Source organism: Mustela putorius, unplaced genomic scaffold (assembly GCF_011764305.1).
Source record: "Mustela putorius furo isolate JIRA1106 unplaced genomic scaffold, ASM1176430v1.1 tig00003869_pilon_pilon_pilon, whole genome shotgun sequence".
Classification (NCBI taxonomy): domain Eukaryota; kingdom Metazoa; phylum Chordata; class Mammalia; order Carnivora; family Mustelidae; genus Mustela; species Mustela putorius.
Window position 1 is genome coordinate 17,327,281 of NW_025422021.1, and position 14,979 is coordinate 17,342,259.

The 14,979-nt window shown below is 37.9% G+C and overlaps 1 protein-coding gene across 2 annotated transcripts in view; it reads left to right on the forward strand.

Annotated features, from left to right (window-relative positions):
• Window positions 1-562: 562 nt before the first annotated feature.
• Window positions 563-14,979, forward strand: part of FIGN (fidgetin, microtubule severing factor) — a 126,788-nt gene continuing 112,371 nt past the window's right edge. The window contains exons 1-2 of one of the 2 annotated variants that reach the window (XM_004743967.3): window positions 564-1,258; window positions 2,035-2,204. In XM_004743967.3, coding sequence (XP_004744024.1) covers window positions 2,180-2,204 — 25 coding nt within the window. In that variant the 5' untranslated portion in view covers window positions 564-1,258; window positions 2,035-2,179. Of the gene's footprint in view, window positions 1,259-2,034; window positions 2,205-14,979 lie in introns of both variants that reach the window. The other variant, XM_004743968.3, reaches the window with a different exon arrangement.

Here is a 14,979-nt window from a genome sequence, read left to right on the forward strand (position 1 = left end):
TCTTCCCACTCCGGGGTCCCTGGCTTGCTCCATAGAAGGGGGTTGGGAAAGCATGAGGCTAACGTCTATGCTGGCGCACCAGCAGCCCGCACCGGGGGCCCCCAGGCGCTGCTTTCCCCGGCCCAAGCCGCCTGGGGGAGGTAGGGAGGGGAACCAGGGAAGCGCGAGAGTGGACCGCACACCTAGACACTTGTGATTTTATTTATTCACAAGGAGGCGGGGGAGGCGAACCGGCTTAATTTGGATTTCCCCCCCGAAGTTGCCTCTTCTTAGCAGATAAAGTCGTTTTCTGGCTGGTGCTGGGGGCCCAGGGGAGAGTGCGGGTGAGGTTCTGGCTTCTCGGGGCCAGATCCTGTCCAGTGTGCGGAGTCTTGGGGGGTGGGGAAGGGTGGACTGGCCGCAGCTGTCGAGAGGGCCGGGAGCCCGCAGGGAGGGGCCCGCGGGCGCGAGAGCCGCGCAGCCCCGTCCCGGGCCCTCCCAGGCTGGCTGGGGCGCGCAGGGGCCGGCTGGTCACGCGTGGGAAAGAAAGGCCCCTTCCCCCCCCCACCACTTCCCCCCTCCACCCCAAGGCATTGCTCCCCTTTCCCCAGGCTGGGCCGCCCGGGAGTGCGGGCAGGGAGAGCTCCGCGTCCCTGCGCGCGTAATCATGACCTCGGGGCCCCCTCCGGGCCGCGTGAGCGCGTCGGCAAGGCTGGGCGGCCGCCGCGGCCCCGGCCGTGTAACATGACCCGAGCGGCTGGCCGGCCAGCGCGGCGCGGCCATTGAGCCCTCCCTGCCCATGAATCTCTGGCGCGTCTCTCGCTCGCTCGCCCGCTCGCCTCCCGCCTCCCTTTCTCCCCCTCCAGCTCCGCGGGCTCCGTGCGTCTCTCCCTCTCCCTCCCGGTCCTCCCGCTGCCCGTCTCTCTCCACTGCCCGCCTCTCGCCACTGCCTCCCGTCTTCTCTCCCTCTCCGCAGCCTCCGTCTCTTTCTCCCTCTCTCCTTTGAAAACTGATCTTTGGCTCTTAGTGTGAAAGTGATTTGAATTTGGCTCGGCGGCGCTCTGCGCCTGCGCCCAGCCTCTGGCATGCTGGCTCCTTCCAAGCAGCTGTTTTGGGTTTGAAATTCCAACATGGCAGAGGCTGCAGTCCGTCTTCCCTTCAAAAACTTGGAATGATTTCAAATCATAGGCACCTTCACTTAACCCTAGCTTCCATTCATCACCAAACACGTCGAATCGATGCTACGCTAACCTATCGGGTTTTCGCTCCGCGCGTTCAGGTAAGAGGAGCTTCGTAGTTTTCTACCATCTGTTTAAATTTGTTTTTGTTTCTACTTGTTTTATTTTTTAAGAATATAAACAAATGCAAGACCCGTAATAAAAAGAGATCTTCCAGTAGTGCCGTAAACATTAAATTTAATTTGCATTCGCTTCTATTCTGTACGCCAACCTGCTGTCTAATTTTTCAGTACAAAGTAGCCCTGAAACATTATAATGCATATTTTTGCTGCTTAATCATTGTAACAATAGTATTGGATTAAGAGTTCGCGATAGCAAGAATCTCGTTTTCCGCTATATTGAGCTTAACTTATTACTATCTTTGTACTTCAAAAATAAAAAATATAAGAAAGCGGAGCCATAGGGTGGGGCTAGACTTTCTTCGGGAACTAACTTCTAAGTAAATAAGAAGTGTAAATAAGAATCTTGCACACACAAAAAGTTGAGGTTAAATTACAGTCTCGTGGCTGGGGGAACGTGAAAATGTCAGAAGATCGGTTGCAGAAAAATGTAAGCACATCATCTTGGAGGGGGTACAGCGTGGTGGGCGTATTGTTGGCAAGGAACGGGAGAGAAAGATGTATAATTTAATGGTATATACAATCCACTGATCCTATTACCGTCCTCCCCGGAGCTCTTGTTAGTTTCAATGGGAGTGAGTGAAATTGACATGGACTTGCATTCCTGGTCATGTGCTTTTTTTCCTTTCTTTCTTCTCCTGTGATCTGAGATCCCCTTTTTGTTGATGTTGCTTTCCCCCTTAATTATATGCATGTAGGTTAAATGAATACCTGACGAAAGGGCCCACGTTTCAAGGCAGTGACATTTGATAGCTGAGAGGAAAAGTGGCTTTAATGAAAAGCAACCTTTGGAATTCCTGCTTGTGAGAAATCCAATTCAGCTTTTTGTGCTGCCAGCAAGAAATGATCAGTAGCACCAGTGTTTATGGTATGTCAGTTTTGGAATTTACTTCCTTTGCATCTAAATAGGAAAGACAAATTAAATAGCATGATAAAAACCATTGAAGACTCTCCTTGGGAAGCAGACGCTCATGATATATAATTCCTTTAAATAGATATATGTATATTTTAATCTGTCAAAATGCTTGTTTGCTTTTGCTATCACTTGTTTATATTTCAGTTTTGATTAATAGATTACTGGAGTCCACTTTTGTCTGTTTTAGCGGTAATCCCAAAGTTGCATGTTACTAGTAATACACTATATAACCACTGAAGTCAAATGGTATGTAAATTAGTTAAACTCAGTGTGGGGTTTTTTGGGGAGGAGGCTGGGTGGAGAGGGGAGAGGGCGGGAGTGTGGGGAAAGACTGCTTACTAATGAAAGTATGTATAAATATATATATATGTATGTACACACACAAAATTGGATGAAAAAATTTTTTTTCTCAACCTATTAATGCAATTTGACTATCTGCTCTCTGGATGATTACACTTTGTGGAGTAATCAGTTCTTCTGAGTGTGTTTTTTTGGGTGAGTGAGCGAAGGTGTGTCTTTTAGATAAAAATAAAAATATATATATTTTGATTGCTTTAAGTCTTTAATGCCTTTTAAGAAACAGTGGTAGGTTTTTTTTTCCTTGCCATTCACTTGTCTGCCTGTCAGCGCTTTTTACTTTTAACCTGTGACAGAATTAAATAATCAAGCACTGAAATTGACTTTGTTTGAAATCGCTCTTTCCTCTTTCTTCACCAAAAAAAAAAAAAAAAAAAAGTCAGATAAATGGAGTGAGAGGGGGTTTTCAATAGCTCTTGTGACAGTGCCCTGTGTATACTTTATGATATTCAATTAAGCCTAAGAGGGAACAACAACAAAAAGATGTTAAAAGTATTTTGCATAACCACAGGATATATCCACTTTATACTGGTTTGGGTTTTTGTTGTTGTTTGTGTGTGGGTTTTTTGTTTGTTTGTTTGTTTTGTTTTGTTTTTTTGGGGTACATTTACCCTACCACCATGCATTCACCGTGGAAAGAGAGAGAAGGAAAGGGAGAATGTGAAAGAAAGAAATAGCAGTGGGGCAAAGCTGCCAGGGGTCTGTAATGTGGCCGTGGTTACTGCTCTCTCATAACACAAATGTGAATACAAGGAAAGGCACTACTGGAGCCGCTGCGCGACACACACTTTTGGTTGGACTCTGGTGACTATTGAGCTAAACACACACTGCTCTCACACGATAGAAAAGGATTTGAATTTTGCATTTGGAACTTGTTGACTTTGAAGCGATCAATAAGAAGACTGTTTATTTTAGATGCACATAATTTGCCCTGAGAAATGTTTTAAGGAGGAGAGAGCACAGCTCTTTTTCCCCCGGAGCTGTTGGAGCGAATGGGATTGCCAGATGGGCGATTTCCCTCTGTGATGTTAAAGCTGTAATATATATTCAGAGCAGATTGGGCTGCTGCCTGTGATGAGGAGGATATTACATTTATAAATTTTAAATCGGAGCTCGGACAATGTGCTGAGAGCAGAAATTGGATGGTTTGACTGTTCACCGTATTGATACTTAAATGTGATTTCTAGGTAGTAGTAATAATAATCATTGCAATAATATGTAAAAAACATGTTGGGGTAGGCAATCATATAATTCATGACATTTAACAGCAGATTTAAGTGTGTAAATTGCCCCCTCCTCTGTCTCTGCTTACTATTAAATAATAGTCACATAATTTATTTCTCTGTGTTTAAATGCTTGTTGTGCAAATGACGGTCACTCAGGAGCCTTATCACACACTAGAATTCTGGGGAGGAAAAGTTTATATATATATTTATATTTGTATTCATATATATATATATATATAAAGTAGACACTAGTGTATATGTATAAAATAGCATTAATGGTTCCTATTCTGTAATTCTATCACTCTGATTATTTTTAGATTTTGTTTGTCTCAAACGCGTGGCCTAAAGGAACCAGAACTACAAACCTAAAAGGCTGGAAAGTGGGCAAGTGCTCTCACTCTGGCAGCTCTGCTGTTGCAAATTAAAAGTGTGTTGTGGTCAGGAAATGAAAGCTACAATGTCTCTTTTGAACAAGTCGTTTATCAAGAGAAACATCTATCAGGGACTGCCTTGTCACATTGATTCTCTAAAAGTTAGGTCCGAGGTGGAAGCTGCTTTGATGTTTTTGATCCTAAATTTAATACAACAGAAAAAAAGCAAGGATATTATGACCAGAATAGATTAAAAAAAAATGTTTCCTGGAACCAACAAGATCTATTTATTAGTACTGTACTATGTGTGAAGTTTTTTGGACATAAGAGTTGAAAGGTTGAAGAGGAAACCCTAGCCTTTATAAACTGATGGTTGTTAAATATGTATTTATAGTATGTTCAGTTATAGCTGGCTTCTTGGTTCACATGGACATTTTGAAAATAGATCGTTTTAAAGGGAAAATTATTTGGAGAGGGTGTTTTGGAACAATATGCAGGGAATCAGAGTTTTCATTCATTCAAATTTTAAAGTTGCCCTCTTCTTTCATCCTCTCTTCTAGTTCTTTATTGCTGTTTCCTCTCATTATTTTATGTGTGACATGTTAGTTTTTCTTTGGGAAAGAAACAGTTTTTCTGTAAAAGCCATTTCCCCAAACATGCTTGCTCACATCATCTTTATTGTTTATTAATTGTGCATGTAGATGGTTATCAGTGTAAACCACATGGACTCACTCAAGTCTTTTGGAATTCCAGCCTGAAAATATAGGTAGGTAACAAATAAACCATGCCATGTATTCTTGAATACGGCATATGTTGCATGCATTATTCAACTTTTAAAAGGTATTGTTAAGAAAATAACCAATTAAGAAAAATTTTTTTGTGAAAGCAGTTAAAAGCAGCCTGCTTCAGTTTGGGAGGCAAAGATAGGAGAGAAGTGTTCCTTTGAAATAGTTTTTGGATACTTGTCTTATACTGCTGTTGGCTCCTTGCTCTTTCATATGGATCTCTCAGCAACTAGGCTAATAGACCACAAAGAGTGTGGTGAGAGTTTTGGGAAGTGTAATACTTGCTAATTAATCATGTCCGAAATGAAAGAATCATAGTAGGGTAATAAAATCTCATTGTTGTTTTCCTGGAAGAGAGTAAGACTTCTGTTTGGAAGCTGTATGTGTGAGTTGACTTGCTTTTTCTCTTCTCTTAAAAAAGACAGTTTATAGGGTCTCCTTACAATTATTTCAGGAACCATTTTTTGGGGGAGGGGGAACAGAATATTTTCTTTTTCCTGACTATACTGAATCAGTGATATTCTTGAAATTATCTCTGGTATCTACTGAGTGAAAACAGAGATTATTATTTTTTTTTCTCTAGTTACATTAAAGACTCCAGTAGCTGAGGTTCCAGTACTCAGTTGTGGGGTTTTTTGTTTGTTTGTTTGTTTTGTTTTGTTTTGTTTTCCATGAATAGAAAATCTTTTTGTTGTTTTTATTCATGTTAGGTAGGAACTTTGAAAACCTGTTTATAGTCAGGTACTTCTGATAGACATATAAGAGAGCAGAAATTTTATTAATTACTCTTAGATAGTATAAGAGTATGACCACAGTGGAGAAAAGTAGTACTTCCAAGAATTGATAGAGAATATCTGTGTTATAACTTGACATTTCTAAGATTGTTTAAGGTATTAGCTACTTGAAAAGACAAATGAGTGATATCACTAGAGGTAAATTCTTTTTCTCCTTAGCTTTGCTTGTTACCTTTTAGATTTTAATATTTTGCTTAGCTCATGCATGGGGACAGATTCCCGAAAGTTTATGTGTCTGCAACATTTTTCAGAATTTTCATCTCAAGGTGAAGACGGCTCTGCTAATGACTCCCTATTTTTGTCTGTGAATGTTTAGGTGCCTTGAATGATTGCCTAATTAAGTAATCAGTTTTAATAGTCTGAAATCAGCAGAATTGCTAGGTGTATTTGAAACAATTCCAGGCTTTTATGATTTGTACTTTCCAGTTTGTTCTTAGAATCTTGCTTAATAGAAATGTTTGCTGTTTTGCCTTTTATCAGTATATTCTTAAGTACACATTTTGCATACTACTTTTATAAAGTACCACATTTATTGTAGTGGGGCTAAAATTTAATTACCAGGAATTTAAACTGATTTATAAATTTTTGATTGGGAGAAATTGTTCTATAGACATTTGTGTGAAATATTGACATATGCTACTGATCGATAAGACTTGATTAATCAGCATATCTGCTTTTTTATCTCAAGTCATTGAAAAGCCAGAATAAACAAATGGCACAGAAAGCAATGCAATTTTTTTCCTTCAATTAAAAAAAATCTTATTATAATTGTCTCTTTCTTCGGGGGTCATATAAGGGCTAATGTTTCATTAAAATCAGTTGAACTTAGAAATTATTTGGGGTACTTCTACAAGTCCAAAAAATGCTTCCATCTTCAATTAACTCTCTCTCTCTCTCTCTCACACACACACACACACAATTATAGCTAAATTTTTTGTCTATGAAAAATGAACACTTTTCAAAAAATGAAAACAAATGCTTATTTAGCAAGTGCTTTAAATCATGGTTGGAATTTGTAATTTTTTTCCTTTTCTTCGAAATGTGAATTTGTATCATTAACTTTTTCACTTAACTTATGGTAGAAATTTCAAGCGTAGCTGCTTGGACATGATTGCTGATTACTGATCTTTGGGGGTTTTTGGTCTTATCATTCAAATGGCAATTTTACTTGAAAGATGCTCCCTCCAAGAAATGCAGATAGTGGAAATAAGGAGTAGGCAAGAATACGGTGAAAATAAATTGTACTGATAAGTTTGCAGCAAATCAGAAGCAGGTGGGTTGCTGTTTCCTTCGGGCAGCCCCACGGATGCCTGCTCAGGACTCTGCCTCAGCACGGCACATGCTTCTGCTACCTGTTGATGGGAGCCTTAGGAGGGAGACTGAGGCGGCAGAAAAGATAGATGATCAGAAACCAACCAAACATCAGCTATCACATGGCACTTCCTGTTAATAATATTTACATATTTTATGCAACAAATCTGTTTGTTGTCTTGTTACTTGAGTATAGTAGACACTTCTTAACATTGCATATGGTGGGCTGTTGTCTCTGGGTATTAGACGCAGGAAATTCAAAGGAGAATTTCAAATCAGAAGTCTTTATGTTAAATATATGTACAAATGGCTATGTTTGCTTATATTTGAGCCACTGTGACTTTCAGAGAACATTTATACTATTACTCTTCCAATTACTTTAGAGACCAATGCATTTAAAAAGTTGTACGTGTGGTTTATCCTGTGGAGGCCCAAGGTTAAACTTTTTTTTTTTTTTTTTACCCTGTGACCTAGCTTAAGTATTCATATTTTTATGTGGGGAAAATCTTTGTTTTAGAAAGTATTTTTTTATAGCATTGGGACATTTGCTTTTTATTAGACTTTTGTTCTCATTTTCAGTCAAGAGTGGCTTTTATAAAAAGTTTATCAGCAATATTATAGCTTACAAAAAAGATTTTCTTACGGCAAAATATATAATGTAAAATACCGGTAAAATGTTTTCTTAGTATCAAAAACAACTTTACTCAGTTCCTCTCTTGAGTTTTGATTTCTGCTGGTAATGAATGTATTTACTCCACTCCACTTGTGGATGTATTGCTGGCAAAAGAACAGAAACTGCATTTTCTTCATCTACAAAAAAAAAAAAAAAAAAAAAAAAAGTCTTTCTTTTTTCCCAGATTCAAGTAATGTTTGCCTTATGTCAATTGGATGCTTTTTAAGCAACTGACAGTTGATTAAATGCCATAGTAAACTCATCTGAGAATGAATGACTTCTACTTTCCTGCTTTGGTTCCTGAGGAGGTATTATTCATGGAAACAGTAACCTTCAAAATAAAATTTTAAAAGTAGTGTAATGTGAAGCCATGGGTTTCCAGATGTAACCGTAAACTTTTGGCTATTCTTTTGATTTATTATCTGTACCATCAACACGCACTGTCACCTTCACCCAGGGCTGGCCACGTAATTTCTGGGGCTTGGTGCAAAAAATAAAATGTGGGGCACCTTGTTCAAAACTTATTAAAAATTCGAGACAGCCACAGCAGAGCAGTAAACCAAACACAGGGCCCTTGTGTGGGGGACCCTGAAGGTGTGTGCAGGTCACGGGGCAATGAAGCTAGCCCTGCCTTCAGAACCCACAAACTTTTATCATTGAAGGCCAGCTCCGTGCAGGTCACTGGGTTTTCTGCTTAAGGGACTGACTCTCCCACAGTTGTTCCCTGTGCCTCTGTCCAAAGAAACACTGATGGTCACTGAGTGAATCAATGGTAAATGGACCATTAGGTATCTTCTGCTCTTTCTGCACATGAATTAGTGTGACAGAAATATTTGCTTTTATCTCATGTTGCCCTTTGCCTGGTGTGTGCTCCATGTAGCCCATGAATTCCTGTACAGAGATTCTTAAAAGGAGCCCTGTGTTTTGTCATTGCTCGCAGGCAGGTACATACTTAAATATGTGCTCACAGGCTCAGAATGACTGGGGTGGATTTTAGTAAGGTGTGCAGGAAGAGCCTGGAAGTTTCTCTGTTGCTAGGTACCACCACCACCCCACCTGAGTGTCAAGCCCACGGTAAATAAGTATTTCTAAGGTAGAATCCGAAATCCTCTAAACATGTAGAAAATCCCGACCATTCAAAAATAAAAGCACAGCTCACTGAGTGCCATTCAGACACAAGGGGCCAACGCAAAAGTAATTACCTTGTTATAAGAGTAGCAGCATTGATATTTTGACATTAGAAAGTGGCATCGTGGCTCCATAAACACATGGTGACAGCTGTGTTAAAGGGGCACAGTGACTCCTTCATGCAGGAACATTAACTGCAGTATGTTATATTCAAATTGTGAACATGGTTTCTGAACCTGGGTTGAAATAGCCCCCTTTTCCCTTGAATAATATAGTCAGCAGGTAGGATTCCTTTCTCCTTGGGCTTGAACATTCTGTGTCCAGGGGTGGACCAAACGTTTACACTCTTGCTTCCCAAGATACTTCTCAATGAGATCAAGCATCATATCGAGATACCTAAAACTAAATTTTGAAGTCAAGCGGCCTTTTCAAATCAAAACTGAGATACGATGGAATGTCCAGCAAGTAATGGATCTGAGTGCACTTGAAGTTGTACCATTTATTTTCAAAAGGTATTTCTCACATCAGATGACTCTGCCAGGAAAGGAAATATCAAAGACCTCGGAAAAGTAACTATTCTTTTCTATAATCCAAGACTGGGGTGAGGGTGGGGGGCTTTAAAGATATTTCTGAGGAAGAAAAAAAATTGAACTTATTTTGAATGCCTTGTTAGACTTTGTGGAGAGAAATACTATATATGAGACCTTCTCAGAAGAGAAAGCTTTGCCCTGTGTAATAACAAGGCATTGCTCTCTCAGTTGATATGTGCTTTAATGAAAGGAGGCTTCAAAATAACTATTAGAACAGTGTCCCGTTTAATTATAAATTCACCCTGCAGTTTAGAAATTGTTTGCCTCAAAGGCATGATAAATTTGTAATATTTTGATAGGTGGCTAGCCACCAAGCACATGTTTTTTAGTGTTCCATAACTGATCTAGAAATTCTATAGTATAATTTAAATCAGAACCCTTCTCCCACCTTACTCCTAGCCTTTAGAGTCTAGCTTTTCGCAATACGTGTTTGGCCTTGGGAAGGATTAAACAAGGAATCTGGGTAAATCTGTGGCAATATAGTGCATTGTTATGCCCCAAATAACTGTTTTATTTCCCTTTTATTCACTTTTCCCTTTCCATTTCAAATTGAAATTAAGATCGTAAACTCTTTCTCTTAGATCATATACCTGAATGATGCTAAATTATAAATCTTAATTAGGTATGACTCAGTGATTTTAATCTTACAAGATAATTATTCTGAATAGGATAAAAGGTTCCCTTCAGATTGAAAGCATTTTCATTACAAACCCCATTTAAGATCAAACAAAGACCATTAAACAAACAGAATACTGTTATTCTTTTAAGCCTAAGAGTTAATACTTTTGAGTTTAAGTTGTGAATGAGGAAATAAGAACATAGGTAGAGCTTTAGTGTTTGCAAACTCTAAGCGCTTTTGATAGATTTTACTGCTAGGAATTACATGGATGGAGAGGAATCTTTTAAATAAAAATTACAGTTTTGATTATCTAAATGGAATATGCTCTCGTGCATGTGCATAGATACATTTCTTTGTGAAGGTACTGATGTCAGGGACATTTTGGGTATTTCTTTATGAGTAATTAGGTTAACGGGGTTAGTTAGAAAATGTATCCTTTCCTGGAAAATGAAAAATTGCATTCAAGCAAAGGTAAAAGAGTAGAACATATTCATGACTTTAAGTACTTAAAAATATATTTTATGAGTCATTTTTAAGAATAATATCCAATATGTAACTTGTTAAGAATAATAGCCATTTTTACTTTTTAAAGCATATCTATATTAAAACTGACTCTCCCTTCATGAGTCACAAATCTGGAGTCAACTTTAGGCCCAACTTAAAAAAGATGGGGGTCTAATCCCCTGCCCGGATCGCAGTATCCTATGCCAGCAGTATTGGTGCAAAATTCTTTAAAGAGGGATTTTCGTTTGCATTATTCAGAAGATCAAGCCACATTTTTGAGGGGGAATACTGATATGACCCAAATGGAGACTTTGGGACCCCGTATGACCTACATCTTTGTCTAACAAACTAGAAGGAGAAAATATCACCACCTTTGGAATTTTATATACCTACATGAACAGTACTCTTTCTTTCTATGGGAGGATTTTAAATGTACTAAGAATAAGGATTCTCTAATTGGAAAAATAGGCTTTATGTAATGACAAGAGTACCAATCAACGAGTCATCAAAATGAATTTAGTTATGATGGTGGAATAGTGGCACTAAAGATTCTTACGCAGAAGTGGATGTTGAGACTGAGCTAAGTGTCTCTTGAGAAAGAAAAATTCTGCACATTTGCAGGATTCCTTTGGGGATTTTTTTTTTTTTAACATGAGTGTGAAATCTTTATCAATAACATTTAAGCATTTAAAGTATTAGGAAAAAATTCTACTGTTGGAAGATATTTATTATACCTTTGTCCTTTTCAGAAGTCCTCAGTGAACTCATACAATTCATTAATGGTTGTTTTGCTTGTTTGTTCTATTTTTGTGTCGTTTTATTCTGTTTTAAGATCAAAGTAAAAAAACCTTAATGGGAAACTATTTTGTACTGTTTGTCTTTAGAAGTACCTACTGAGAACACTACACAACATGTGGCATAGTTTGCTTATAACGATGGACAAAAATCCACAATTCTACCCCAATATAATTCTGTTTCTCTGGAATGGACCTTACTCTACAAAATGCCACTATTCCTAAACTTTCATATGGTAGGTGTTGCTGATGTATCATTGTAATGCACATGTGTTCCTAAACATGTATCTTTTTTGTGTTCATCTATAATTTCTAACAGCTAACTGTGCAGGTGTCTTTGTGCTGGGGTCAGGGAGAGCAAGATTTTCTACCTACCTTGCTATTTGCAGACATGCTGGGAACCGTGCTGTCTCCTCCATCTTTCCGCTGCTGGGACCCAGTTTTACTCATACCCGAGTACCATTTTGATGAGCTGGGTTTTCGTTTTGTTTTTTAGTATTTATCTGTAGGGTGGTGCTTATTTGATCATCTGGAAAATCAAATTTCACTTGAGCTGCTAGAATATGATATTTACGCCATGAGGAGGTAGTTTGAATTAATTAAGAGGATATTGAGCTGTGTAGTGGGAGGAAGTATAAATGCATTTTTTGGCAGGGACACCAGGTGAAAGACAACTTGTAGGAATGGGGAAGTAGTTAGAAGGAAATAAATTAGGGAAGTTGTTGAGGAAAGCAAAGGGTGATGAAGCTCTTCACATGATGGTTTCTAAAAATTATACTGGCAATTTTAAAAAATCAAATCCTAATATAATTATGTGAGAAAACTGATTATTTATTAAGAATTAGTGAAGTGTACAGTAAATAGCATGAAGCTATCACACTCCCCTTTTTAAAAATGACACATTCTATATCAAATCTTGAATATATGGGATTTGTGATCATACAAATTAAAAGAGCTGTTGCTCCCTCTTTTCTTCTCATAATTTGAAAAAGTGTGAAAATTATACATGCCTCTCAGGATGATTCATGTTACTCTTAAACTCTTTTTTCTCCCTCAACATACTCAATTTGACTAGACCACAAGTGAGATTACAGAAGAAAAGCCATTGAGGATTGGGGTATATCTTTTTTTAAGGCTTCTTTGGAAAATAATGCATTTGTTGCCACTATTAGAGTTCAAACCATTAAGGTAGATGTATGATTTGATTTGCTTTGAGCAAAGTTTAATGAGAAATTTTGGGTCTACTCTGCATGCTAGCTGTACTTCAGTGTCCAAAGTAAAACAAACCAAGCAACCTGCCAAAGTTACCTCAGACCAGTTAAATGGAAGTTTAGAGGATGCCCAGTTTCTTTTAAGCTCCCCCAATGAATCGGATATAAAGTTGGGATTAAGAACCTCGTCTCTAAACCAAAACTTTATGCATTTCATGAGATCCTAAATTTTCTCTACTCGAAAATATTATTCCTGTTTGAAGACAATTAGAGATACCCATTCAGAATTTAAATATACTGATGATATGTACTAGAGTTAGTTCACTATCTGGCAAAGTTCAACAGCAATCTATGAAAAATTTTAAGAACATTGCCGCCACCCTAGCAGGAGTACCTCAGGAAAGTGAAAGTGGTGAAGAAAAGTGTCAGCAAAAGCTAAGACTCTATTGTATTTGTGACCCTGGGCAAGTCACTCAACCTTTTTGAGCCTCTTTACTTTTTTATAGAAGGAGAGTTGATCCAATGACTCTAAAGATTTTTTCCAATTCTATTTAATCTGTGACTGCTTGGTCATGGACTAGTATAAGCTTGAGTAAGTTGGTACCTTGCTGGTGGTCAGTGGCTGATGAAAAAGATTTTTTTGTTTCTCTTTAAGAAACTAAAGAAATTGTCTTGGAAACAATGAAGGAAGTTCAAGGACCATTTATCATTTCGTTAAACCCTTCAAGGGGGATGGTAACCATTCATTAAATATGCTTACTAATTGGTTGCAAGCAAATATGTCAGCGATTCTACTATCTTGAGAGTTGATGAGTATTAGTTAGCCAGTGCTTTTTCCCTGTAAGAGATATAAATAGACTGCAAAGCAGATTAATTTAAGCAGTAGCAGAGTTAGGCCCTTCAAATCCTTTTAAAATATGTATATAAATTACAGTTCAGTATGAAGTTTGGATCTTTATCGAAAGGGAAGCAATTCTATCTTTGTTCTGCTTTGTGTCTAGTTAGTCTTTATTCCTCCTCTTTTTACTCCCTGGAATGCTCTTTTCCACCTGTTGAAATCCTACCAGGACTTTGACATCTAACTTAGTGTTGCATCATCTGTGAAAACTTCCTTGAACCACCCTAACCGGGATCCATTTCAATATCTACTTGATATTCCCTAAGCGCTGTTAAAAAAAAAAATCTTCTTTTGATCATTTGCCATCATCTCTTCTCTACTGTAGATTGCAAGGCATTTGTGTTTCTCATTTATGAACCTGTAAACTTCTTGTGATCAGAGCACATCTAATTCATTTTTTATTTTTAATCTTCTCAACATGCCTGTACGATGCAAGACCTGTAATAGGTGTCCAATAACTATTTGGTGAATTGAATTGATAAAAGCATAGGAGACTATCACTTGGTTAATCTTTTATTAATCTTACTTAAAAAAATTGGAAGATACTTTTAAAAAATATTTAAACAACAGATATATTAAACTTGCATATTTCATTTTAAAAAGTGAAATTTCTATATTCTTCATGTAAGTTAATTACCAAGGAAAGACTTCATGATCCTGAAAAATAGTTTTATAATTAATTATATGCCTAGAAAGAAGTTTACCATCATTTATTCAGTTTTCATGTATCGGGAGAGAAGAGCGTTTATTTTATAAAAATAGAACATTCTAATAATACCTTGAAAAATCTTACAGAACAAAACTGCATAGCCTGTTTTGATTATAAAGTAATAACAAATGGCTTCAAATCTTTCTACATCTTTTTTTTTCCCTTGTGTGTTTGCAGTCCAAAAAAAAAATGAGGCTACCGAATCATAAAATACTAGACCAGGAGACTTCCAAATCAGCTTCTTGCCAAAATAGGGTTATTCAGCCTTGGTTGAACATAGAAAATCAGCACCTCTGAGACATTTCATTCTATTTTGTCTTTTCTCTGATAAATAAGCAGTGTGCAGATCTGTGCCCCAGCAGCACTTAAAAGAGATTTCCTTGGGACTACATGGTATTAGGGTGCTATGATGTGAGATGCAAACTAGTTCATCTGCATTTGATAGGAGACTTTCCTTGTTTCTGCAGTTTGTGAATGTCTTTGGTTAACATTTTATTTAATTGGCATATTTTTGTTTTATATTTCAATAGTGTCTGACACTGTTACTTTATGTTGTACTAAATACTGGGTAGTAAGCAATTTAGCAGGGTTTACACCCAATGACCTTGTCTTCTGGTGGTTCCTCTGCACTACCGGTCAGGTTTGTGTGCTTATGAAGGGTCATTTTCTTCCTCAAAGCTGTCACTAATGTTAAAACAAATGGCATTGCAAAATTTTCTAAGGTAAGCTCAATTTGATCAAAGTGTTGAAATGGTAG